Source organism: Colletotrichum higginsianum (genome assembly GCF_001672515.1).
Source record: "Colletotrichum higginsianum IMI 349063 chromosome 7 map unlocalized unitig_7, whole genome shotgun sequence".
Taxonomy (NCBI): domain Eukaryota; kingdom Fungi; phylum Ascomycota; class Sordariomycetes; order Glomerellales; family Glomerellaceae; genus Colletotrichum; species Colletotrichum higginsianum.
In genome coordinates, this window is record NW_017263917.1 from 2,126,447 (window position 1) to 2,153,923 (window position 27,477).

The window sequence follows — 27,477 nt, forward strand, 5'->3', positions numbered from 1 at the left end:
CCGGGTGTTGATTCCATCCGGAAGACACGCCGCACCAAAGCATGGAATGAAATCCTAGCCTAGTCAGAAAGGCACCAAAATGCTACGGACGACAAAAGAGCGCTAAAAACCCTGAGGAGTCTGCATCACAATGTCCTTTTTTTCGTGCCCTACTCCAGAACTTTCATCGCTTGGAGGCAGAAGACTCGGTCGTTGGAGTCACGCGACGACTCTTGGACTCATCGTCCTCGTCCTATGTCCGAACCAAATCGGCGCAAATGGACGAGAGAAAATATTGTAATGACTGCACACAGTATGCCGTGGGAACCAAACTGCTGTCGGGGACGGACCCTCGTCTTAACAGATCTTGGCGTAAAGTCATGCTACTTCTGTTAGCCGCAGCATTAAGCTGATACCCAGTCCGAACACCATCCGTTTGTGTGAGCGCACGCTCTTGTCCCGAAACCGACGGAGCTGCAAACCAATGAAACCAGGAGGTCTGCGTCCATGCTCTCGATCCGAGAGTTCGAAGAAGCTTTTTGGAACCTTTGATCTGTGACAGATTCGGCAACTCTGACCAAATTGCTTTGGTATCCCTTGTCCCCCCCCCTCCTTCGGTCCCAACAGCAGCGGGAGAGAAGATGGACATGCCATCTCGACAAACCTCCTCTGCGGCAAGGCATCCGAAACCATGATTCTACCCCGACGGCCTCCGCGCCTCACCTTGATCGTCGCCCTTGCCTTCGTCGCCATCCTCCTGCTCTACAACCCGTACTGGCTGTCCGCGTCGTCTGTCGGGAGCCCCAGGGCGCCAGAGTTGCCGCCGGTCAGCGTCCGGTTCCGTCCGAGTTCCTTCAACTGGTCGACCGCCCGCCAGTTTCATGCCGTTTCCGACCCTCTCACGCCTCTCCCGACAGGCAAGCCCCTCAGGCTCCCGCGCGTCCAACACGACTTCAGCACCGCGAACCCGCACCCTGAAGCTCAGAAGCGCCAGAAAGCCGTCCGGGACGTCTTCAAAAAGGGCTACGATAGCTACAAACGTCATGCGTGGACCCGGGACGAGCTCACGCCCGTGAGTGGCGGGGGAAAGGACACCTTTGGAGGATGGGCCGCCTCGTTGGTCGACTCGCTGGATACGCTGTGGATCATGGACTTCCGTGCCGAGTTCTGTGCTGCCGCCGAGGTCGCTGCCAAGATCGATTGGGCCAACACAACAGAGGCTAGTGCCAACATGTTTGAGACGACGATTCGGCACTTGGGCGGCCTTCTCAGCGCGTATGATCTCAGCGGTGAGGCGGCCCTCCTGGAGAAGGCGAAGGAGCTCGGAGACATGCTCTACATGGGCTTCGATACGCCCAATAGGATTCCCGGGTTCTGGTTGAATTTCGAAGACGCAAAGGAGGGGTCGCAGCTGGCCGGGACACACGACCCGTCGGCATCTCCCGGCTCACTATCCCTCGAGTTCACACACCTCTCGCAGCTCACCGGCGATGTCAAGTATTTCGACGCCGTCAACCGCATCACCCGCTTCTTCGAACGCACCCAGTACCGGTCCAAGCTCCCCGGAATGTGGCCCAAGATGATCAACTTTCGGGACGAGAGGGTCGACACCGACAACGGCTTCACGCTGGGCGCGCTCGCGGACTCGCTGTACGAGTACCTGCCCAAGATGTACACTCTCCTCGGCGGCCTGGACAAGACCTACGAGAAGATGTACGTCGGCGCCATGGCGATCGTGGAGCAGCATCTGCTGTTCCGGCCGATGACGGAGGACAACGCCGACATCCTCTTCGCCGGCGACGCCTACGTCAACATCGACCGGGTCGACCACGTCGCCGAGGGCCAGCACCTCTCCTGCTTCGTGGGAGGCATGCTGGGTCTGGGCGGCAAGCTGTTCGCCATCGACAACCACGTCGACCTCGGCGACCGCGTCGCCCGCGGCTGCGCCTGGGCCTACGACGCCATGCCGTCGGGCATCATGCCCGAGATATTCAACCTCATCGGCTGTTTCTCGACGACGGAGAAGTGCCAGTGGGAGGAGAAGAGATGGCAGGACGAGGGCGACAAGGGCCTGCACAAGGGCTTCAAGAACACGCGCGATCCCAAGTACATCCTCCGTCCCGAGGCCATTGAGAGCATATTCCTGCTCTACAGGATGACCGGGCGGCAGGACCTGCAGGAGATCGCCTGGAAAATGTTCCAGTCGGTCGTCAAAGCCACGGGGACGGAGTTGGCCAACTCTGCCATTGCCGACGTCACGGTTCCTCCTGACAAGACCCGGAAGACGGACTCGATGGAGGTATGTTCCCACGACGACTACTACTACTACTACTGCTACTCCTTCTTATCTCACTCCTGATATCAAAAGGACATTGCTAACACAATCTCACTCTCAGAGCTTCTGGTTCTCCGAGACACTAAAGTACTATTATTTGATCTTCTCCCCTCCTGAGCTTCTAAGCCTGGACGAGTTTGTCTTCAACACCGAGGCACATCCTTTCAGGCTTCCGACATGATAGGTATAGTCCACTCTTGCTGTTGCTTCCTACATTAACGACAATCTCACTAATTAAAGTCTTTTACTAGCGTCACTTCGCCAGCGTTAAAGAAATCCTACTACATACAGTCAAGGGAGGGGGGGGTAGTAGACTTTGTTCGGATCAATGGACGGACCCTTGAGGATTATCAGGGCGCAGAGCAACCATCATCCTCATCACGACAAGCACGGTGCAGACCGTATTTGATAAGGACAGAAGGGGGATCACACGCTCAGAACGCCGCGAACGCTACCTCCTAGAACGGGTATTGAAAAAACCGTATTCATTCATCAGTCTAGACTTCTCGCAATTACAAGACGAAGCCGCGTCGTTAATTCCCAGATCTTCTGAGACGTGCTTGGAAGTCAACGTGTTGAGAACATACAGAAAGGAAGAATTTCTGTGTTTTCTAGCAGTGCTCACGGGGTCCAAGAGCTTTCGCTGTAGGGAACAGAAGCACTCGTGCTGCGGTCCCATCTCTGTCCTGTGGGAGCAATGGTCAGTTGGCCTGGCACCGGTCAGTCCTTGGGTGTAGTTTGATTGGCGCATCCGTGGCTGTTCCTAGTGAGGCCCATGTAAGTTGGAAACAAACTTTCGCACATAGCATGTCCCCGTTGACGATGACACCTCAAGTCTCTGACTGACTAGTCCCGTGCAGGGATAAGTACTATGCAGTTGGCCGAAATCTCGCTGCAGAAACTTGTCGCCCTTGTCTGTTCTCTCCATTTTTCTGGACGAAAAGCTCCCGAGATACAGATACATGGAGACCATCTTGGCGCCCGTGTAGATGCAAAGTGGGCAGCTTGATCACCATGTCATCCTCTTCGCGGCCTGATTGCATGTAATATGCCCCGTAGCAATGTCACTGAAGCCGGAGCAGACGACGATGCCAAACTCGAGCCTGGGGGAGCCAAGGTATCAGCCCGACTTGCTGCTCCCAAATGGAGATGCTTGCAACAAGCGAGAGACGGCTCAACGGATTGAGTGAGCGAGAATCTGATAAACCATTAGTCTTCTCCACACTATTCAAAGTTACAGCCGATACCGGCAAGCGTTGGAAATTTCATTTTTTTAACGTTATCAGATCATTGCAAGTGCTCCACTATCTGGGTTGAGTCGGGTAAATCATCCTTGCACACCTATGTGTTGATCCCACTGCTTTTTGAATCCACGAAGCTGTCAGATTGGACCATCTAACGCGTGGGGAGTGGGCCGGCGGACTTACTCCTGTTCCCTAGGCCGTAGGATTCAATAAGGATTAATATCTACCAGGTAGATGATTCGATAGAGCTGAGGAGTGGACAAGAGGACGGAGGTAACCGGGGAGAGGGCAACAAGTGCGGCGCTTCTGGGACGTGTACATGTGCGGGAAAAGTGTCCTTGTGTAAAAATATTTCTTCTAATGACATTCTCTCTTCGCTTCCCGACCCATCTCTGACCTCTGCAACCGGCAGTACGCAACCACGATCCCTTCAGGCCGAGGACAAGATGTCAACGCCAGCTGGAGCCTCGGGCACCCAGCCCAACAATGGCAAAGACGGAGACGTGTCGGTCTCGAGCTCACAAAAGGCGTTTCCCGACCGGGTAGACGTTGACCGACGCGGCACTGCTGCGGACGAGGAGGATCTCACAGCGTTTGACTCGCGACGAAACTCGGCCAAGGCTGTCTCCGGCGCCGACGAAGGGCAAGGCCACGATGCTATCGGCGTCAGCAGGGTCGAGGCCTTCAACAAGATCCTCTACCAGTCGGGCAAGTCTGGCCGGACCTTGCTCTGGCTGCTCGGCATCTCCATCGGCCTGACCATGTTCGCCTACGCCCTCGACCAGGGCATCACCTCGACCATCTTCACCACCATGGCCAGTTCCACCTTCGGACAGCACAGCTCGCTCGCGGCCGTCAGCACCGCCAGCCAGATCATCCGGGCCATCAGCAAGCCCTTCATCGGCAAGCTGGCCGACATCACCTCGCGCCCCACCACCTACACCGTCATCCTCGTCTTCTACGTCGTCGGCTTCGCCGTCGCCGCCAGCTCGAGCTCCTTTGCCGCCTACACCGTCGGCATCTGCTTCACCTCCGTCGGCAAGTCCGGCCTCGACCTGCTGAGCGACATCATCGTCGGCGACCTGACCCCGCTGCAGTGGCGAGGCTTCTTCGGCGCCGCCCTCTCGATCCCCTTCGTCGTCACCGTGCCCGTCAACGGCTTCATCGCCGAGGGCTTCGTCGACAACTGGCGCTGGGGCCTGGGCATGTTCGCCATCCTCGTGCCCGTCTTGCTCCTGCCGGCCATCGTCACGCTCTACTCGATGCAGCGGCGCGGGGAAAAGCTGGGCATGGTCACCATGGCCGCTTCGAAGCGCCTTCGGACTGGGGCCGGTGACTCTGACGAAGAAGCCGTTTACAAATCAAGGGGGTTCGCCTACTGGGTAAAGCTCTTGTACGAGGGACTGATCGACATCGACATCATTGGCCTGGCAATCCTCGGAGCATCCTTTTCGCTCATTTTGCTGCCCTTCACGCTTGCCAAGGAAGCTGACGGGGGCTGGGGCAACGCCGGCATCATCGCCATGCTCGTCGTCGGCTTCGTTCTGCTCGTTGCCTTTATCCTCTACGAGATGTACCTCTCCCCGAAGCCGCTCATGACGAAGCGCATCATCCAAAACCGCACGTTCCTCGCCGCCGTCACCATCTACACCTTCAACCAGATGGCCTCGGCCGTCCGCAACACCTACTTCTCCTCGTACATCTACATCATCAAGGAGTGGTCGACGTACGAGTGGACCATCTTCTTGGGCATCACGACTATGGGACTCAGCCTCCTGGGACCCATTGTCGGGCTCATCCAGAGACGCACCCATCGGTACAAGTCCATGATGATCTTTGGTGCAGTGGCAAGACTCATCGCCTACGGCCTCCTGGTCCAGCCCGACGGCCGGATGATCCAGGACACGGCCCGCCTCGTCATCGCCCAGCTCACCTTCTGCCTGGGCTCCTTCAACGTCGTCGGCGCCCGCGTGGGCAGTCAGGCCTCCGTGCCGCACGAGGACATGGCTTCCATCATCGCCCTTCTCACGCTTTGGTCCACGCTGGGCTCGTCCGTCGGCAGCGCCGTCTCGTCGGCCATCTGGACCAGTGAGATGCTCGACCGCATGCACATGGAGATGCCCGGGGTCGACGACGCCACGGTTGCGAAGCTCTACGGGAACATAAAGAAGCTGCGGACCACGTACGACTTTGATCACCCCGTCAGGCAGGGCGCCATCCGTGCCTATGCCTTTGTCAACGGCCACATTGCCGTTACCGCCCTTCTCTTGTCTGCGGTACCCTTGTTTGCGACCTTCTTCATGCCCGACTTCTACCTGGGCAAGCAGCAGAACGCCGTCACAAACAGGGGCCTCGATGGCGAGGTTGTTGACATACCGCAGAGGCAGTCTAGTAATGATGGCGGTGAGGCTGCGCAAGCTAACGAAGAGCCAAAGCCGCTCTACCGGAGGTGGCTTGCCGCCTACCGCAGGGACGTGTAGATGTCCAAGTGAGGGAAGTGGGTCAGGCGTATGGATCACTGTTGGAAATGGGGGTGTTCATAGAGACAGACAACTCGACTGCACTTCCGAGACTGATCTGGCTAGCCAATTTAGGTGGCATTGGATAGAACGTGAAACTAGCCCCATCTTCAAGGCCATGCTCGAGTAGAGAACAACATAAGCCACAGTACCCTTTGAGAAGTTCCATTTGCATGTGTTTCCCAAGGACTGTATCGCGACTCGGCTCCAGATGCGACTTTTCTCCATCTGTCTCCGAGTTCCTAAGGCCATCGCCATATTTGAATCTAATGTCCATCTTCTCTGACAGTCGTGGCAGGCCCAACGTAGCATTGAACACGAACAAATAGTGACAACATAGTGCGCTAGCATTGCGTGACCAACTATAGATGCTGTTGGTTGTATAGTTCAGCCAAACTCAACAGATCATGTTTGGAAATTTCAAGGTGATTCTGTCTTGAAAGAGAGTGTTCGCTTACAATTGGTTGTTTCCTACATATCACTGCAAGCTGCGCAGATAACATCATCAAGTGCAAACCGCTGGCTCTTCATAGACATCGTGTTCAGCTGCGAATTGGGTTGTCATCTGTTTGTGGATTTAATCGAGAAGAGTTAACTCATCAAAGTTTTACCAAGTTTGGTGAAACCAGGCGTTTGCGTCAGAGACGAAATAGCAGCAAGTGTCAACCAACATTCCAGCTGAAGAGCAGTCGATTTGGCCGGCCAAACACCCACCCGCTTCACATTTTTCAGCTTTCATCAACTCAGTTGTTACATAATATCGTATTCGTGCCTAACAGCGACTTGAAAGGCGTTTCTCCCAACGTCCAACTCAGCTCGCAAAGCCAAGTCTCAACAATGAGTTCGTGTCGATCCATCGGACTTGACAACTCCGCTCGGTCGAAAGAGGGAGGTCAATCGTCCGTCTCGCCGTTACCAGACGTTACCTGCATCCCCGAAATGCTTAGCATACCATGGTCTGTCGGACTGGTTTCCCGCCTTCTTATCAGAGTTAGTTGTTTGTCAAAGTGCAGTAGACCGCTCAAGACAATCAGGTCATGCTACCGGCGAGATCCCAGACCTGAATCAGCCACGAGGGGCCCACGACTTGACGTCTCTTTCAAGACCTGCTTCTTTCGACAGTCGCCCCCGATGCACGGATGCAAGCCTCAGCGTCACAGGTTGGGCGGCAGCACAGGGCCATGGGCGGAGCAGGACAACAAGCATCGACGAGCTCTTGGCGTCGTTGAGCTTGGCGTGCTGGGCAACGAGATGGGCCGCGGGGAGAGGGACGGAAATCGGTGTTGGACAAGCAGGAAGAGGCGGGAGGTACCTATTTATCGCCAAGGGAGCGCCAAGAAACAACACGGAGTGAGCTGCAGTCTCAACTCCAGACGGCTCCGGCTGTTGTGCCACTCGCACACCGTAACAGCCGGGCCCAAGAGGGAAGGTCTCTGAGGACTCCCGGTCTCCGTACAAACCATGTGGTCGTGAGGCAGAAGTTGTTGAGGCTGTTCGGACTCGCTATCAAGATGGTCTGCGCGTCATTGATTCTTCAGCAGCGATACCACATCGCCTTCAAGGCTCCTAGGCAACCTGTTTGCAAATTCACAGCTCCCTCTTTGGGTTAACAGTTCCTAATCCTCCCCAGGGTATTACAAAGCCACGGAGATAACTCGAAGGTGTGCACTCCACACTTTAGGCTCTTCTATTGATATGTCATACGCTTGCATAGACGGCTTATCGACCGGCCCGGCTGGAGATCGACGAGTCTTGAATCAGTCAAAGCTCCCGCCTCAGCTTGTCAAGTTGAGACGTATTCGGAGTTGGCAAAAGCAACAGTAGCCTCACCCTTATTTGACCTCCTTCCTTCCTCGAGCTAGTCTCCGGTTTGAGCACTTGGCATTGACTTGGCGCACGATGTTTGGCAACATCTCATTGGCGAGCCCGCGCTTGAGGGTTTATTTGGGCGTGGACGATCGCCGACTTCGGTTATACATTTGACTGAACCACATTGGCCGCTGGCTTGCTTGTCCTGGAATGGACTGCCGAACGTGACGAGACGGATCCCCTTGCCTCCGCGGACTTGATGGCCGGCGGCGGCTGGGCCCATGAACGTCCGGGGTCCCGACCGGTGCCGCCCGCCGACCCCAAATCGTGGCGAATTTTGGCGAGACGGCGGTTTCATGCTGGTCTTAAGAGAAGGGAAGCAATTTTAAGATTCCTTTCTCGGGGGAGTTCATGAGATGCCCACATGTTCAACACCCAAGAACGAAGCTGTTTGTAGCACTGTCAACTGATCATGTCACGGTGCTCCGAGGCAAATTCCAAGCGAAGCACCTGTTCCCACTGACTCGACCCCTTCGGCACCGCTTCGGAGTGTGAGGCCCAGTCTTGTGCGGGGCTACGATCGGCAGACTCGCTTCAAGCGCTTGTGAGGTCTACAGTAGATGCTGCCATCCTCCTATCTGGTTGACAGCTGCAGCAGACTTTGCCGACCATCCGTGTTGATATTAGCTACCTTGGCATCGTTGGGCTCCCGCGTTCGACCTTCCATGCTGTTATCCCAAGTCCGTCTAGGCAGCCTGGGCGACATTGCATCTTCCTTTTTTGCTTTAGTTCAGTACCTATCCATGGAGCTATGGTCTGGGGCTTGACAGGCCATCGCGAGGGAGGCATCTAGAGAATGAGGAGATACGAAAGAAACATCTATATAAAGAGACGATGTGAAGCCCTCGAGGTTCGGATTGCTTCTCTAGCCTCACCACCCGCAGCAACATCTCCCTCATCAGCACCAGGTCCTGCCTCCCGGTCAATTCACAATGAAGTTCTCCATCGGTGTCTCCCTGCTGGCCACCTTGGCCAGCGCCGTCAACGTTGACATGGCCAAGCGCGACACGTCGCCTCTCGACGTCAAGCTTGAGGCCGTTGGCAACTCCGGTGTCAAGGCCGTCCTCACCAACACCGGCGACTCCGACATCAAGCTCTTCAAGACCGGTACCTTCCTCGACAGCGCCCCCGTCGAGAAGGTTGAGGTTTTCGCTGCCGGTAACCAATCCTTACTCCGCATGTCCCGTCTACGGAGGTGATGGACATGCTGACCCGCGAACAGGCAACAAGATCGACTTTGACGGCGTCCGTCTCCAGATCGCCACCTCGGGCCTGAGCGAGGACGCTTTCCAGATCGTCGCCGCCGGCCAGAGCCTCGAGGTCGAGTTCGACGCCGCTGAGCTCCACGACCTCAGCAAGGGCGGCTCTGTCGACATCGTCACCCAGGGCTCGTTCCTGTACGCCGACGCCGACTCCACCGAGATCGCCGGCACCGTCCCCTTCTCCAGCAACAGCGTCCACACCGAGATCAACGGCGAGGAGGCCGCCTCCGCCCGCGCCGCTTTCCTGGCCAAGCGCACCATTGTCCAGTCTGACTGCACCGGCACCCGCCGCACCGCAACTGTGGGTTCACCTGTCTTTTTTTCATCTTTTTTTTTTTTCAATGTCCGGCAACCGCCGGCATCCATTTCCGGCTCCGGAGTGGGTCCCGGGCCGCGTCCCGACCTGCCAGCCTCCCGGCTATCGCATCTTGGACAGTTGCACTGACACTTCTCCAAACAGGTCAACGCCATCAGCCGCTGCCGCTCTCTTGCTGTCGCTGCCTCCCAGGCCGCCGCCTCCGGCCCCGCCGCTCGCATGACCGAGTACTTCAAGTCCTCGACCACGGCCACCCGCAACTCCGTTGCCACCGTCTTCCGCAACATCGTCTCCGAGTGCGGCAGCACCACCTCCGGCGTCTCCCGCCAGTACTGCACTGACGTCTACGGCGCCTGCTCCGGCGGTGTCATCGCCTACACCGTCCCGGCCCAGAACTACATGGTCAACTGCCCCTACTTCTTCAACAACATGGCCGCCGCCTCTTCGACCTGCCACGCCCAGGACCAGCAGACCACCATGTGAGTAGATTTTTCAGTCATGCATGAGGTATCGGAAGCCCGTATGGTGACTGACTGTTCGTGACAGCCTCCACGAGATGACCCACCTTCGCCAGATCAAGGGCACTTCCGACTACGGCGGATACGGATACAACTTTGTCCGCAGCCTGTCCGCGGCTCAGAACCTGAACCACGCCGACACCTACACCCTTTTCGCTCAATGTAAGCTCTACCGCGCTGCCTTGCATGATGGGTTGGGAGCGAACCTGCTGACACTTTTATCCAGCCATCTACGCCGGTTGCTAAGCGACTCGCCGCGGTCGGTGACACGAGATGGATCCCAGGCTTCAACAACGTTCGTGGAGAAAGGGATGGATTTTGAAATTGTGGTTTTTGACTGGGGAGGTATTTTCTTGGGCGTTGCCCCTAATGCGCGGGAAATGTCTTGCCGGTCTTTACTATATTGGATATGGATTCCATCTAGTGCGGATGTAGGGGTTACGAATCATATGATCTTCTACAAACGTGCTCTCGTTGCAAGCAGTGTCTACCAAGCCCGGTAGAAACTTTGTTTGTCAAACCTCCAAAGTAGTCATCGGTCATACGCCAAGCTCCTGATTTGTAAAATTGGCTGCTACTGTGACTTTGGTGGTCAGTCCTGCTACCATCGAAGCGGTGCCATTTCCGCGAAAGGTTCTAGGCTTCTCAATGACCCAGTAGCTTAGCACTCTGAAAATGACTCCTCAGTCCAACTTGGTGTAGGATGTTGAAAGGCGAAGTCTGACTAGAAGGGGCAATAGCCAAGGCCTCGAGATCACCTTTGTTCATGGTGCCGACGAGCAAATGGTGACTCCGAAGCTATTCAGCTGAGCCTTGCACGGGAACCTCATCTGCAGATACAGCAAGTTGGCCAGTATAACGGGGATATCCGTATGATTTAAACAGGGCCTGGGCAAAGAGATTCGAAGAATTAGTAGCAATACGTTCGCACAGCCCTTCTGGCAGTTGTTCTGGTCTAAACGTTGAGTTGGGCTACACGATAGCTGGCCCAGAGGAACTAGAAGGATCACTGATCTACATAAGTCTGGAAGGTGTAGGCAAGCAAGCAGCAAGCAAAAAAAAAAAGAAAAAAAAGAAAAGAACCAGCATTAGAGGAGAGGGTAGATGAATAAGTGTGTCTTCGAATGATTGCCCTTCCTCAGGAGAAGGTTCACGAAGAGTAGAAAAATATACCCTGTGGACACGTGCAACCAAATACAAAGGCAGTTGATTAGCTTTTATTACACGCCACTTGTGATAAATGATATATTCTCAACAATTCTTTGCAAAAGGGAAATATAAATAGTCTACCTCTTAGGAGGTGGAAGCTGTAATTGAGGGATCAATAATGGGGCATTGCAAAGTATAAATCTAGGTCTCTTAGTCTATACACACTAGTGAGCTTATAGTTTACTGCCTTGGTTTTATCTTGATTGCTGTGAGGTAGGTACACCGAGTCAGGCGGCAAAGCTAGGGCCTATAGAAGCTTGACTATGAACATCGTAAATTAAAGTTCTGTCTTCCTACTTCCTCAGCTGGGCTTTGATAAGCAAGGGGCAGTCTGTCTTTGCTGTGTTTCAGTTATCCGGCAGCACCAAATTGGGCTGCTTGTTAACGAAAACGAGGCCCCTGATCACCATGACGGTGCATGGAGTCGCAGACTGGTGACGCAGTTGTCTGTAAGGCTGAGATCCCCATGGCGTCTTTCAAACCTGTTCCTCAACTAGTTTTTTACGAACTACCATAAAGAGTTACAACAAAGTCATACTCCGTAAAGGGATAGCCACATTTGTCACTGAGCCGATTCCCCCGGACAATCCCGCGTGTCATCCACTGACAAGTGACGATCGCCTCGGCCGCCCCCGGATCTTCTGTGATGCCCTTGCTCTAAACACAACTATCAAATCACTCAATGAGGGGCTTTTTTGCCATCACTCGATGCAAGAGTTAATAATCATATTTTTAAACTGCTGAATGAACAGTCCTAAAAGCACATGTCCGAAACGTAAGAACTACGACGCAGGGCGACGACATCAAGCCAGGTGACCTAGGATTTCGGACTGAAATACAGGTCCGGCATCCCCCTTAGGTCTTGATTGTCGATGTCCGCGGCCACCGCTAGGACGAGACGCTAGCAAGCGTTCAACATGAAGCATCGAGGGGCTGCTTGACGAGGCGGGCTGCGGATAGGCCATCTCGGCTGCTGCCGCCGCCGCCACCACCACTCCAGACCCATCCACAGCCGACAGACGGGCTCAGACAGACACAGACTACGACTTTGGTGTCTGTGAGACGTTCATGCTCCCGTGAAAGCGGCTGTCTGCTCGAGATTCCGATGGCTTGCCCAGCCACAACCATCCGGCCCACTCCTCGACGCCAGCGCCAATCCCGCCAAGAGGTTTTCTGCTCCACCGCCTCGGTGCGAAGTATATTGGTTTATAGTATTTTTGGCCGGCCCTTGGCGCTGTACACCTCGTGGCTCGCTTATTGCGTTTGTCTCTGATCCCACCATGGCTTTACAAAGTAGACTAAGTGGACTTCCCGCCGCCTGAACTTTTTATTATCTGGGTAGTGAAGGGGTTTGGAAACGAGTATAAGAAACGCCCTACAACCAGCAACAGTTTGATTCTCTCTCTTCTAAGCTTCTCACTTTGTCCTTCACTTCACGTTCGTTTCCCTCCAGCTATCTGCCCTTCGTTTGGCCTCAATTCATTCTTCTCTCTGTCAGCTATCCATCCCGTTCTCTTCGCTTTCGTCAATACTCAGTCTCCAACTATTCCGAACCCACCCTTTCCGATCGCTCTTCAAGATGTACACCAAGGTCCTCATTTCCGCTTTGGCCGGCGCCACAGCCGTCTCTGCCCACGGTTACGTTCAAAGTGTTACCACCGGCGGCGAGACCATCAACACCTTCTACCCCCAGCCGGGCCCGGGAGAAGCCCCGGCGCCGGATACCCCTGGTTGGAGAACCGTCGACCTGGAGAACCTCGATTACGTGGCCATCGGCGCCGTCGGCGACGCCGACATCATCTGCCACAAGTCCGCCACCCCCACAAAGCTCAGCATCAAGGTCGCCGCCGGCGACAAGCTAACCCTCGCCTGGAGCACATGGCCCATAAGCCACAGGGGCCCCATCATCGACTACCTCGCCAAGTGCGACGGCGACTGCTCCAACGCCACCAAGACCGACCTCAAGTTCTTCAAGATCGCCGAGAAGGGCCTCACCGGCGGCTCCTGGGCCACCGACGAGCTCGCCGGCAATGGCGACAAGTGGGATGTCACCATCCCCAGCGACATCGCCCCCGGCAGCTACGTCTTGCGCGAAGAGATCATCGCCCTCCACAGCCGCGACGGCGCCCAGTTCCACCCCCAGTGTATCAACCTCGAAGTCTCGGGCAGCGGCTCCGCCAACCCCGAGGGCGTTGCTGGCACAAGCTTGTACACCGCCCAAGACGAGGGTCTCCTTTTTGACGTCTGGAGCGACGCCACCAGCTACCCGATCCCCGGCCCTGCTCTGTACAGCTCCACGAAGCGCCGCGACCACCCCCGCAGCCTCTTCATTGTCAACTAAGCGGTTTCTTCTTCCGCAAGAACACAATGTGAGAATTGAACGTCACTGCAATTATGGACGGCAGGCTTGTCTAGTCGTGGCTGATCAAGGTGATGGGTCAGGTTTCTAGGGGGGGTTGCTTCAAGCCGGTCTGCAATCTGCGCTTCCATGATCGCGATGGTTTCTTACTCAGTGTATCTATATGGGGGTCTCAACAATTTCCCACGACACTTTGTGTCCTAGAGGAGATGAGCTTCGAGCCTATTGGTTGGAGACAACCTGTTCCAAGAAAGCATCTTCAGCATATAGACTCGTCCTAGACACATCGAATAAACATGTTCCGAGGCAATCGTGCATTTCTCTGACTTGTCTCCGAGTGAAACCGCGGGGCACTTTTTGTCAACATGCTCTCACCCCTGAGGCCTACGTTTCCCAATCAGAACTAACCACAAACATGTTCCCTCTCAACATGCTTAAAGCTACTTGGGGGGAAAAAAAGATGAAAAAAACAGCCGGCGTCCGATGCTCTCGTACTTGTCGCACGAAAGAACCTTCGTCGGCCATTGTCCAATAAGAGATCTATAAGCGGCGACTTCAGCCTTGGCACGCTGATTCACATCTGACTTTCGGGACGGAAGCGGGCAATTGAGCCTATCTGGAGTGAGTCGAGGGGGGCACGGGGCAACAAGTGCCGCGGACTCGATCAAGGCCCATGCTGCCACGCGTGCGAATCCAGCATTTGACTTTCATGCCCGGGCCGGCATTAGCTTCGATGCAGGTACTTTAAGTCTAAAGGTTGGGAACTGGATTGACGAAAATAAGGCAAGCTAAGTTAACCTGGCTAGAGAGTAAGATAGATGTTGGAAAGTGCCCGGCAGAAAAACCAACATTTTTGTATACTCAAAGCAACTAAGCGTCACTTGAAGTCTTGACGTTGTTTCTTTCCTCTATTTCCATCGGAAAATACACGTCAAGGCCGTTATTACAGAATCGGGTCAGCCCTTTACTACATTACTCCAAGTACAAAGCCTTCAATTCTAAGGGGAACCGACCCTTACAATGGGCAGGATAGGTACAGGTTCTACTCGGAGAAGACGAGGAAGAAGCGAAGTACCCTTTATTCGGTCTGTCGCATTGTGACTGAACTTTCTCAGCTATTAATCTGTCAACCCTTTTTTTCCCCCGTCTCAATGCTGCAAAACGAACAGTTGATGCCAGTCTAGGCAGTTGAAGACCTAGTAATTTTCCGGACGATCTGCATAGATCGATGCCGACAACTCTATCTGGAGTCCTGCTGCAATGAACAATCACAGTTGTGGTATTGCAAGTAAAGTAACGCGACATTCTTTTCCATCTTGGATGAAGGGATCCATCCGCGTTAGCAGGCACCGAATAAGCCAGACAATCAGCTGATGAAGCACACTAGTCTTGGAGCGTAATCTCGGAACAATGCATTAAACCGTGTTACTCAACATGGCGGCGACTGTTAAAAGCGAATATGATGATTGTGTTGATGAATGCATCGCTGACAGCTGCTTGGTGACCGACGTCTTGGTGAGGTTGAGTGGACGAGGACGGTCTTGTGGGAGATCGCCTGCGAACACAATCTTTAGACTTTGGCCATCGGATCAACTAGGGTACCCCTTCAGTAAAGCCATAAGGGAACTCAACTCCAGTTTTTACGCTTCTTCCAATAACCAACCCCTTCATGAGAATACGAAGTGGGATATGCGTCCCGGAACCTTGATCCTCCAACATGGCTAAAACAAGGATGGATTCCTAGCTTGGGACATTCGGCTCGAGCAAACCATGTTTCCTCCACCTACCACGGGTCTAGCGGCAACGCAGAATAGAGGTAACGGCCGGCCCCACGCCTAACGGGGCGGAGGGGAGCCGTGATCACCGTGCTGACAGGCTGTCAGGTACCACCGAATTAGCCTACGTCCTTGCAGTACAACTGTGGGGTCTTCTCTCTAGGCTATAGTGCAACGACATCTTCCCAAAGACGCGCAAGTTACGCAGGCAGTCCGGCTGGAAATGTAAGGTGCTCCTTTTGCTTTCATCGCCAGAGCACGTAACGTTCGTCCCAGTACACAAATCGGCAAAACCGGCGAACTTGAGACGCGGCGGCTTGGATATCCGAGCTGGATCGGCTCTAGCCCATGGCATCCTTTTTCTTCTGCTGCAAAGGTTCCGACTTTATCAACTGTTCCGAGGATGGCCACTGCGTCTGTTGGTGGGCTCGGGTGGTTAGAGTTTTGTGAGTCAGGCGCTGTCAAGGTAAGGGGATAGAGCATGGCATCCTCGGTTTTCATCTTGAGAGGCACGGTCAATCGTCTGTGTTGGTTGTCGCCGTCATCTCACTTCTAACCATGTCTGTTCTCTCGTGTCTCGTCTCGTCTAGACATTAGCAGGTCCACGTCAAACGAATGGTAGAGAACGTGTCCGATGAGCCATGGCGACTTGACTGATCTTGTCAAGCCACGCAGACACGATAGTTTGAAATTGGGTTACGGCGGCTAAGGCTATCTATCGGCAGATAAACCAGAGCAGCAATGAAAACCTGTCCACAAGACGGGCGGGTGTATCCGACAGTGAGGCGACGTTCTGGCGAGTCAGGGACCCATGGTCAAGAAATGGCGTGAGACCAACGGTGCGGAACAGTCGAATTCGTATTGACCATCTTGAGGCACACTGAACTCTGCAAAATGTATAACGGATCCTGGTGCCTTTGGGAAAGATCGACCGGAATTCAGACGAGGAAGTCGAAATCTACCAGCCAAACCCAGGCCGAGGGGTCACGACCGTGTGATCCTGACAAGGGGCAACCGTTCTCGCCAAGGGATCGTGACCGGCGCCCGCGGGGAGAAATGTTCGAGGCTTGACATCATCAAACCTAATGCCGTTGCCCATGATCCATGCTCAGCACAGAGTTGAGGCATACCGAGTGCGCGGGGAAAGGAAGTTGATTGGTCGGTATGCGTTGAGGAAAAGACAGCTGTACTACCTCGTACATAGTAGACAGCCCCCTCCCCCAGAAAGGAGGTGAAACGTAACCGCAGAAGTCCAGTCTAAAACACGGATGCGGCTGAACTTTCTTCGTCTCGATTCCACCCAAAAAGCTTGTCACTTGTTCGCCAATCCTTGACTTCAGACGAGACTCGGCGATGGCCGTGGCATGGCCGTCGATCAAAAAGCTTCTTTTCTCCGGACGGCAAGACTACCCGCGACAGCATCGCGACAGTATCGCGACCGGGGGTTGAGGAGCATTCCAGGTTGCGCGGTTGTCGGGTTCTTCGACGTCCCCTCGGACGGATTGCATGTGCCTAACTGTTTGAGATGATGACTCGCAAGTGAACCATTTTCAGTACCAAGTCGAGAACATAGCTATATAAATATGCGAGGTAGACACCCACTCCTCAATGCTCATCAGACCATCTTCTCTTCAAATCATCAAGTCACAGTTCTAGCAGTTCTTTACTATTTCATACTTTATTTCAAGCTTTTTTTTCCCCCACTAATACCACTAAATCTTTCAACATGCATTATTCTCAGCTCATCCTCTCCCTCTTTTGCGTCTTCACCTTCGTCAACGCTCTGCCTGTGCCGGCACAGGGAGAAGCGGTCGTCGCGCGAGCCACCAAAAAGGGAAACACAAAGGCTGAGACCGCTGGCATCAAGCAGAACATAAATATTCAAAAGGAAGAGAAGAAGGACGCCAAGGGTGTGGCCAAGGCCAAGAACCCTAATGAATTCAAGAAGGCCAAGGGCGAGCTCGTCAATACCATCGAGGACGGAAAGAAAGTCCGCGAGAAGAACCAAAAGAACGCTGACCCGAAAAACAAAAAGCTCAATGATGGTCTGAAAAAGGTAAGTCAACCTTGAGAGCTACCGTGGAGGGAATAGAGGAGTAAGATTGGATATTGACTATTTTTTTCCACTTCCAGGTCCAAGGCGCGCAGGCCGTAGAGGAAAAGCAAGCCAAGGGTCTGAAAGGGAACACCTCCAAGGCTGATAAAGCTACCCTCAAGACTCTTCAGGGAGAGTTTAGCAAGGGTATTGATGTGAACAAGGGCAACTTGAAGGCTGTAAGTGTCGTCAGTAATCCACCGGCGAATCAAGATACTGATAAATGATTACAGGCAAAGGAGGGTAGCAAGAAGACGAACACGGGCAAGAAGGGGGGTAAATAAGTGTGTAAGGGCCAAGATGTGGCAAGTCTTACATGGGATCTTTGTATTGAATGAAGATAGTTCCGGCAGCATCGAATCAAGACCCGTGAAATTAATTGTCACGAAGGGAGAAAAATATGTAGCGAGAGACATGTGATGAGGGATGGTAGATATTGTCACGTGTGCAAACTTCCGATCCTTGCAGGTGAAAGCAAGTCGTGTGTGATCTGGCTATGAAAGTTTCACAAGCTGGACTTCATGAGGCAAAAACAACACTATGAAAGCTTATTTTTTCTTGCTGGTATCAAAATCTCAATCTATTAGGTTTTCAAATAAATCTCCATGTGTTTTACTAAAACTTCGTGTTGTCTAGTAGACAGCTTAATGTGCCAACATGCAACGCGTTACGTGCTGGTTTGTCTTAAGTTATTGTATTGTCACAATCCTGGAATGCAACTTGGATTATTATGAGCCACTATAGAATCTTCGTCATACACAGACCGAGAACATTTATATCGGCTTTTGCCACCTCAAAAACGGTGGACCAAATTCTTGGGAGGCATCTCAAGGACAGGCTTAACGATCCTATAACCGCTACGTAGATGTGTGCAGGGAATAATTTATAAGTTGCTCTAAGACATACTCATAGTTGATCCCCTTGGCTATGAACGAGGATAGCAAAACATATAGGCAAGGTAGTTAAGATATCTCATCCCTGCAACTTTTGGCAGTCGAGGAGTACGTTTTAGGCTTTCAAACCATAGTTCGACGACACCGAGCGAGGAACAATACGGCCAGAGGGAGCCAAGATCAAGTAAATTTGAGTGGGCGCAGCAAGCCTCGAGTTGTATCTGGCGCATCAACGTATCAGGAGTTGTGCTCCCTTCGCGTAGCCGGAAAACTCATTACTGATACTCCCAGGATGGTAAGGTTGGGATGTTCAAAGTTTGTGTCTTGCGAGCTACCTTGGAACATGAGGGGTAGGCAGCAAAGATGGATTTGTGCTAGCATCTTAGAGATTGATTTGTAGTCGTTGAGATAGATTCACCTTCCGTTCAAGCTTGCAGATTCTCACGAGAGAGGAAGCTTCTGTCCACACGGACACCAGCCAAATCAGTCTTCTGAGTCTGTCTCCGCAATGATGGCAATACCAGCAAGATCACTTTTACCATGTTTCATAAGGTTTTGCAAGTGATGTAGTGGTTGTTGACCAGGAGAGCCGGAAACGCTTGTGTCCCTGATACTGCTGCCGCCAAGTTTTATAACGGTTGAAACCCGATTCTGCCCCATATACGCGTACTGATTGGACAATTCTTCTGGTGAGCATATCCAAAAAGTCCCGTCTAGCAGTCTGCTTGGCCATTGACGGAATCAACTTCAGAAACTTCACCAAGCAAGCAATCAATCAGACAGGATTGCTCCCCTAAACTTTATGATCCAGCAGCTTACACACCATCAGTCCTCCCAACGTTTAGGCAAAGCTTGCGAATCCACATCCGAATCAAAGCGAACACCTCGGACGCCATGGTCTCGTGAACATTAGCAACAGCTAGCTGTTGCCACGGCTATCTGCATTCGACTCGCCTCCGTCTAGATCGGCTTGAGCAACCCCGCATCGCGGGCATCTCCGCTCCGCCACACCAGCATGACCACCACCACCCACCACCCCTCGGCGTAGAGATCCCCAGAAAAGCCTCACCGACCGAACTAGGTCCTGCAGGTCGTCCAGCAGCGTCTATTCCATTGGCGGAACAGGTTGAACCGAGAGGGCGTTTCCCCAACCCGCAGCTTGGCTTGCAGTGATGTGGTGGCACACCTAATTGCAGACACACACACACACACACACACACATACACCTCTTCCCCAATGCGCGCCTCCGTCCGCGTGATGATGAACTTACAAAGCTCGCAAGTGCAGATCGGCAGTCATTCCGCCGTAGTCAACCACCAACTCCTCCTCACAAAGTTCTGCATATGTCGGCAGTGGACTGCACCACGTCTTTGATTGAAGAAAATAGGGCCCCCCCCATCTTCCGGCAAACCGGTGGCTGCTTGATCCAAATTACTCTACGCTAATTCTTCAGCTCGCCTACTCGTACATCTCCGCAAGACGGGGTTCTCTGGCCAAGGATGGATGGCTATATGGAAAGAAAGAAAAAAGGCGTGAAGATTAGCCCCCGCATGCAGCATCACGAGGTTCCAGATGAGGCGCGCCATCAGAATGCCCAAGCCAGGTGACCATCTGTCTATCTAGGCGGTAGGGGGAGGCAGCCTCGGATGTGATCTTCTTCGGAACCCTCCTTTTCTCTCTCTCCCCCCCCCCCCCCCCCGTCACTCGGTGAAGGCCGCTGTCAGCGAGGAAGCCACTTGTGGCTTTCTGGCACGGCGGACTTTGCCTCAACCGGACATAGACTCCGTCCCGGTCCCCGGGAAAGAGAGTAGGAAGCCAAGGACGACGCGCACTAGAGAGCATAAGCTCTTTCTCCAAGTCGGGAAGAACAGTTTTACTGCGTGTGTTGGTGTGGCTTACCCGTTGGGAGCCAAGGCGCCAGTGTTCGCTGTGCCTGGGTGGTGTGTTTCTCCCCCCCCTTCTTCCCCGTCCCCGTCCGCCCTCCTAATTGCGCATCTTCGGCGATGACAAGGCCGTTTGGGAAACCATTTCCGGCACTTGCAAAGTCCGCGTCCCGGTGTCGTCACAGGGTGGAAGAGCCACCTCTCGTCTATCGCCCAAGCACTTTCGCGTAGACTCGCTACCAGAACGAACGTCGCCCCCCTCTCCCTCGACCGAGAGGCGGTGTTATTACTACGTAATTTGCGGGAAAGGGTCCCCCGACTCTTGCTCCTCTTCCACGCCACAGCGTCAGTACCACCACAGGATGAAGACTCTGGTCCGCCTTAGAGCGGCCCCGGGAGTCCCGCGATGCTCCATCATCTCCGACCAGGAAGCCTACCCGTACTCCTGGAATCTCGCGTGAAAGGACCAACGAGTCTTCCGGACTGACATCCCCGCGGGTCCAACCGGTTGCAAAACATCCCCAAGCGGGCCCCACAACGAATTCCGCTTAGGTCTGGGCCTTCACACGTGGAGCTTTGGAGGGATTGGGGGGGGGGGGGGTTAGGGAGGATGTTTCGGCCGCCTCTGGACGTTTGTTTTCTTTCGTTCTTGGTTGCTCGACTCGAGCTCCCTGATTTGGGGCTTGCCTTTCTTTACTTCGCGTCTATTGTGACACAAAAGCATCCGTTTGTTCTTGGCTCGCCGCCTCGCGGCGTCTGTTGTTGAGTGCGTGACTCCATAGATGCTGCAACCAAAGACGCGCTCGTGCCCCGGTTTCTCTGCAACGCTGAGTCTTTTGCCCTTTCTACCTCTCTCTCTCTCTCTCTCCCTCCCTCTCTTTCTCTCATATGATATCTTGTGATATATCATGAATCAGTTAGACAGCGGCCAAGCCCCCCCTTGGAACGGCCGAGCCTCTCGCGTCCGAGGCATGGCCCGCTTCGGATGGGCAAGTTGGCGGGTTTTGACTGGCGATATTGTCCCGAATAGGACGATTGCAGCCGCGCGGGCTCTCCATTCAGGCCTCCGAAAGAAAGCGGGAGTGTAACCTTTCCCCTCCTCTCGTCGTCACTTGTCATGCGCATGTTGCCGAGAAGGGCCAGAAAGGCCCGTCCCCTCCAAGCTGCCAGCACAGCGGGGGGGGAAAAACAAAGACGCAAGAAACTAACCAAATAAATAAATAAAAAAGACGGAGAAAAAGAAAAGAAAACCACAAGTGACACCATACCACACCACCACCACCAACACACACCCCGCGAGGCAGAGAAAAAAAGAAGAAAAAAAGCCCCGATGCCCTTATCCCCTTTTCCTCAAATTCTCCTCTTTTCCTGAGACGTCCGTTCCCACAAATCCACCATTGACACATGTCACTACTGCCGTTGTGGAAAATGTCCGACCCCGCCACCCATTGGAGGCACTTTTCCTGTTTCTCTCTCTCCCATTTTCTCTCTCTCTCGCGGTGTATGTGTGTCTTTCTCACCCTCTCTATTTGCGCATCGCACGTGTACTGTGTTTTTCCTCCATCGTTTCTTCTTTTCACACTGTGTATCTGTGCGACCTCAAGAGGCATCGTCGCCTTGGCCACGTATCTAAGTCTGTTCCACTGTTATTCGGTCGATTCATGAGCCTTCAATGCGTCACACCAAGGGAGTAAGGAGTCGGCCGGAAACATGATCGACTTTGCTTTTTCGGGATGACCGCCTGTCGTCACTCCGTCACCAACAGGCCAGAGCGGACATGGCCCTCTGATCCAGTATAGATCGTCCGAAACCGAAAGAGAAAGAGGGACAGGGAGAGAGAGAAAGAGAGAGAGAGAGAGAGAGAGAGAGGAGAGGCGGGAGGTTTTTCTGGTCCTGATTGGTCTACCGCCAGCGCGGATTCTGGGAACCCCCCCCCCCCCCCCGCCCCGGTTCTGAGTTTGGTCACATCAAAAGTGTCAAAAGATGGGATGGGACAACGGAACGGGTGACCAAGGTGACAGACAGCCCGGGTGCAACGCTTGCGACGCCGGTACCTCACTCGTCAGTCTGGATGGAGTTTCTGAAGACGAACAGGTTCCATTTCTGGAACGCAAGAACAGATGGAGCTTGATCGAGGAGAGTTTCCATCTCGATTCAGAACTCGCCTTTGGGAGTCGCGCAACCGGATTCGCAACGAGTTCCACGTGGGCGCACGGATTGTGTCCCATGTAGTTGTAATGTAGAGCCGGGATGTGGGAAAAAGGTGTACCACGGATAGCCAAACGTCAAGTATTGGAGGAAGAAGTCACCAACACCCGCCCCCCTCCCTCTCTAACTCTTTCGTAAACCAGGACTCAACCAGGATGAACGAGGCCAGAGTCACCAGAGTGCAACCCGAGGTGGGAAGATTACGCCACACTGGCCCCCCCTCCGTCCCTTGTCCCCGAAATCGCGCTCAGGCCTATCCATGCTTGTGATATCTCGTTGTGCCCGGGGGTTCTCAAATGCACTTACGTGCATCCGGTAACATCAGAATGTGATGTGTTCGCAGCGCACCGCACCGCACACCTGGTCGAGGAGGACCGCTTCGCTGGAATTTGTGGGTGTTTGTTGGTCATGACCACGAAAATCGGCCCAACCCCCAGGGCTCTTCCCTTTCTCGCCCTCTCTCTTTCTCACTCCCACTTCTTTCTTTAGGGGGCCCCTCCCAGTGGACACGAGAAACGATCTGCCGGGATGCAAAAGGTTGGTGGAGAGGGAGGGGGGGTTAGCGGTAGGGGCAGGGGTGGTTGCATGTCTCATCTAAATCGCCCAACATGAGTCGGCAGCCAGCCTTTGGGGAGGGGAGGGGGGGAGGGGGGGAAGGGGAGATCCCATCCCAGGGCCGTCGTCGAAGCGGGGAGTCAGTCAGTCGGTAGTCTGGTATCGCCGGGCGGACCAGAAACTCCCAGGTTCTGTGGCCGCCAAGGCTAAAGATGGTCGAAACCACAGGTCAAACGTTTCTCTCCCCTTCTTGGCCTCCAAGAGGGTTGACATCGTGGACGGCACCTCTTCTCTTGTCTTGTCTTGGTTTGCACAGCCCGTTTCCCCCGGTTTGAGGGGAGGAGAGGAGAGGAGATCGATCTTGACTCGGGCGAGGTTGTAGTCTGCAGACTAGTCATGAAGATGATGAACCTGAGAAAAGGACCAAGAGAGTCAAGCTCATCGACAATCCTCTGATCTTGTAACAGGCCGGTTTCAGTGAGTTGCACCGCTGCCTCTATCCGTCTAGCACATGGCCGTTTAAGCTCGACTCTCTCCGGCTTCTCTGTCTGTCGTACTTCCGTACTTCTCCATCAACAGGGCGGCTGCTGGCTGGCCGGCTCTCTTCCCATCGTTTCCCGGGAACAGTTGCACAGCATCCCAACCTTACCTTAGTTGTGTGTGTGTGTGTGTGTGTGTGTGTGTGTGTGTGTGTGTGTGTGTGTGTGTGTGTGTGTGTGTATCACATCTGATGACCTGCCTGTCTGGCTCCTCACCCTCCGAGAGAGAAGGGGATACTTGCATTCATATGCGTGGACGAAAGACCGCATAAGCCTCCTTGGCAGCACTCCAGCCTGCTGCGCTGCGTGTGGTGGATGATGATATATGTATCTTTTGGCGAGATTTACGCGGAGCCGAGTACATGACGAAGGAAACACCTCCATCCGCAAGGGGCCCAATCAGCCGATGGTACTCGGAGTCTCGGTGGAGCAGGGCCGCCCTCCCACCCCGGTCGTTCATATATTTCCAGGAGTTCCAGGAGTCGTTGGCCTTCGCGCAGGGGGGTTGTCGTCTAGAATCTCGCATGTTGGTGGGAGGGACTGCGGATTACCGTAAAGAGGACCGGAGAAGAAGAGGCCACACGGGCTGAGGCTGGGCAGCAAGCAAGCCGGATCTCCCTTCGCTTCCCATTTTTCCTTCTCTCAAACCCCCATCCATCCTTGAGTCCCCCCCCCTTGTCTTCCCGATCCTCCTCATCCTTGTCCGTTGTTGCTGATGGTGTGTGTGTGTGTGTGTGTGTGTGCGAGCTGCTTATGCCTGGATATTGCCTGTGCCTGATCCTGCGCCGCCCTCCCTACCCGTTCTCCTCATCTCTTCATTTCTGCACAGCTAACACTTTTTTGATTAGCCCGTCCGCCATTCTATACACTCTCTTTTCCCATTATTACCTTTTTTTTGACTTTCCGTTCCCGCGCCTGGTCGCATCTTGCCTTCATTTGGTTCGTCTTTTGTTTCTACTTACATTCACCACACCAACCCCGACCCCGACCCTCCCCGTCTTCGCCCTCATATACTTTCCGGCCTCCCGCCCCCCCTCCCATCCCATCCCTTCATATTCTACGTGCCGTGTGTCTGTGTGAGAGAGTTTATCGTTGTTCGCCTATCCGCCCCATCCCATACGACGAAGACGACAACGACGACCGACTCTTCCAGGACGAACCAACCGCCCCCAAAAAAAGGCTTGCGGCTCTCACGCCCGGCCCAGAATGTAAACGATGAACACCGAAGCGCGGAACCACGACGACTCTGTACACACTTTTGTGAACCCTTTCGTGCAGTTGAACGTCGGGCTATGGTGCCTCTTTACCGGTGCGACCGTTTTCCTCGCACTGCGCCTATGGTGTAAAATCACGAGACGACACGGGCTGTGGTACGATGATTACATTCTTATGGTGACTTGGGTGAGTTTTCCCGCGCGTACACCAACCTACTTCCCTGGCCCATTCCCGGTCCCCAATTGCAATGGATGAACGACGGGCAACACACGGCTTTTTACTGTTGAGTTGTTGGGCTGTATAAGTTCCTGCAGCAATGACAAGACGGGACGGGACGAGAAGCAGGCAAACACGGGGTCTTTGTTGTTATTGTTGTCCGACCACACACCCCCCGTTTTTGGGCTGACCAAGTTTTTCCCGACCTAGATCATTCTTTTAGCGAACAACACATTGATTGTTTACGAATTCGCGACCGGCTATGTGCTCGAAGACTCGACGAAACAGTGGGACGACCGCATGCACATCCTCATCAACATCTCGTCCTGCGGCACGCTGATCGGCCAGGCGTGGACCAAGACGGCCTTCGGGGTGACGCTCCTGCGCATGAGCAACCAGTGGCAGCGATGGGTCCTGTACTTCTGCATCGCCACGATGAACATGTACATGGTCGCCAAGGTCATCATCCAATGGGGGAAGGTCTGCGGCAGCAAGACCTACGAGGGCGACTACCGGCTCCAGTTCTGTCTCGAGAAGCAGTTCCGCAACGACTTCAAGGAGGGCGGCAATGGTGAGGACTTGTCTCTCCCTTTGATCTCGCGCGCGCGCGCGCACACACACAGAATTGCGGTTCTCCTCTTCCGCGTCAAGGTTGCTGTTATCGTTGTCGTTGGTTCACCGGCTGACTCCGATCCCACAGTTTACAACATCATCATGGACTTCGTCTTTGCGTGTTTCCCATGGTTGATCACCCGCACGCTGGAGATGAAGCGCGCCGAGAAAGTCGGCCTCTGCATCACGATGAGTTTGGGAATGATGTGAGTCGTCGAACCCCCCCGACCGAGTCAAGAGTCATTCAACCCGTTTGGTTGGACAAAGGGACTGATTTTTTCCTTCTTCTTCTTCTCTCACAGCGTCGCTATTGTCTCGGCCATCAGAGTCGGCTGGAAAGACGAGGGCAACGACCGTGACCCTTGGTACATCTGTAAGTTTGGATACCATCAACCAACCGCATCCAGAGTTACACGCATGCTAACCACGCTTATCATCATTCATCAGACCGCAACGGCATGTCCCAAATTTGGTGAGTAGTATTTTTACTTGAGAGCCCCAGGTCTATCTCTCTCATTCTCTCTCATGTGAGAACTGAATTTGGACTCCATCCACAACTCCACCCGGTGGACGCGTCCGCTAAGATTGCATCAGGTACTCGTCGGAAATTACCGGCACCATCATCGTCCAGTGCATCCCCATCCTGCGCCCGATCCTTCGCGAAATCCACACGTCGCTGACGTCCAAGCGGCTCGAGTCCACGGCGGACGGCCGGAGCACGACGTTTGGCAGCAAGCTCAGCAGCGGCAAGCGGATATCGACCGGCGCCGTCCAGAACGACAAGCTCGGCAACGAGCGCATCGCGCTGCGCGAGATCCCCGAGGAGTCCTCGGACGAGACGCCGCCGCACTGGAAGTCCTCCTCCTACCCGCGCGAGTCCGACTCGACGACGTCGCCCTCCGAGGCCGACTTCAAGCCGCGCCCGCCCACCGCGCCGCTGCCCGACATGTGGCCGTTGTCCGGGAGCGAGGCCCCGAACCTCAACCTCAACCTCAACGGCTCCTCCAACTCGGGCAAGAGCCTGGACTTCGAGTTCGAGCCCCATTCGAATTCCAATTCGAATTCGCATCTGGATCTGGAACAGGGACACGTCCAGCAGGGACTATCGCCGCCGCCGCCGCCTCGCAGGTTTCCCTAAAAGCATGAGACGAACAAGAAAAGGGACGACAAGATGTCGACATGTGCTTTTTCTTTCTCGAAGCAAAGTGAAACAGGAACCTTGGACTCCCGCCCGCGGCCCCCCCTCCTCCTCCTCCTCCCCATCCCGACAAGCCTGTTGTTGTTGGATAATTGCACCTCAGCAATAGACCCCAAGAATTGGTTTCTGGATCCACGAAAAACAAGGGTTTCGTGCATCAAAATAAAAGACACTCATTTAAACGCCCTGTAATCCTTATACCGACCGACCTTCACCTCACCCCAACTCCGCGCTAGCAACGAAAGGGCGTCCCAGACGTCGCAACGAGGCGGTTCCGTTGGCACAAGGGCCGCACGCACACACTCCCTCGACTTGGCCGCCGTTACTGCGCATACCACGCAAACACACACACTCTCTCTCTTCTCTCTCACTCGCTCATACAACCCTCCCCGACGATCGTCGAGACCGGTACCGTATCACTCATCACAAACGAACGCCGCTGGAGGAGGAGGGGAGGACACCATGGGACGCCGTCGCCCATCAGGGAAAGACCCTGATTGAGATGACAAAAAAGACTGGAGTTCATTGATGGATTGGGGACAGATGGATGGATGGACAAGATGGATGGGGTAGGCGATGATCGCTGAGGGCATGTGGGGGAACGCTGAATCCGGCACACAGATAAGCCCCTTGTATATTACTCGCGTTGTTTGGATTGGTTGAGCGACATTTTGTGTA

General features: G+C 54.2%; 6 protein-coding genes across 6 annotated transcripts; all 6 read left to right on the forward strand.

The window, feature by feature from the left end:
* Positions 1-670: 670 nt before the first annotated feature.
* CH63R_10338 (alpha-1,2-Mannosidase) lies at positions 671-2,495 on the forward strand (the record flags this gene model as incomplete). The annotated part of the gene is made up of 2 exons (XM_018305312.1): positions 671-2,278; positions 2,376-2,495. The coding sequence occupies 2 exons, from the start codon at positions 671-673 to the stop codon at positions 2,493-2,495; spliced, it is 1,728 nt and encodes a 575-aa protein (XP_018154736.1).
* Positions 2,496-4,004: 1,509 nt separating this feature from the next.
* Positions 4,005-6,038, forward strand: CH63R_10339 (Siderophore iron; the record flags this gene model as incomplete). The annotated part of the gene is made up of 1 exon (XM_018305313.1): positions 4,005-6,038. One exon carries the CDS (start codon positions 4,005-4,007, stop codon positions 6,036-6,038), a length of 2,034 nt encoding a protein of 677 aa, XP_018154737.1.
* Positions 6,039-8,878: 2,840 nt separating this feature from the next.
* CH63R_10340 (Neutral protease 2-like protein) lies at positions 8,879-10,288 on the forward strand (the record flags this gene model as incomplete). Its single annotated transcript, XM_018305314.1, has 5 exons — positions 8,879-9,104; positions 9,169-9,509; positions 9,669-10,003; positions 10,071-10,204; positions 10,269-10,288. 5 exons carry the CDS (start codon positions 8,879-8,881, stop codon positions 10,286-10,288), a joined length of 1,056 nt encoding a protein of 351 aa, XP_018154738.1.
* A 2,542-nt stretch (positions 10,289-12,830) lies between these two features.
* Positions 12,831-13,592, forward strand: CH63R_10341 (Glycosyl hydrolase family 61; the record flags this gene model as incomplete). Its single annotated transcript, XM_018305315.1, has 1 exon — positions 12,831-13,592. One exon carries the CDS (start codon positions 12,831-12,833, stop codon positions 13,590-13,592), a length of 762 nt encoding a protein of 253 aa, XP_018154739.1.
* Positions 13,593-17,111: 3,519 nt separating this feature from the next.
* On the forward strand, positions 17,112-17,764 carry CH63R_10342 (uncharacterized protein; the record flags this gene model as incomplete). The annotated part of the gene is made up of 3 exons (XM_018305316.1): positions 17,112-17,441; positions 17,519-17,659; positions 17,714-17,764. 3 exons carry the CDS (start codon positions 17,112-17,114, stop codon positions 17,762-17,764), a joined length of 522 nt encoding a protein of 173 aa, XP_018154740.1.
* Positions 17,765-24,773: 7,009 nt separating this feature from the next.
* CH63R_10343 (CFEM domain-containing protein) lies at positions 24,774-26,739 on the forward strand (the record flags this gene model as incomplete). Its single annotated transcript, XM_018305317.1, has 5 exons — positions 24,774-24,959; positions 25,200-25,807; positions 25,904-25,974; positions 26,049-26,073; positions 26,196-26,739. The coding sequence occupies 5 exons, from the start codon at positions 24,774-24,776 to the stop codon at positions 26,737-26,739; spliced, it is 1,434 nt and encodes a 477-aa protein (XP_018154741.1).
* Between the last annotated feature and the right edge of the window lie 738 nt (positions 26,740-27,477).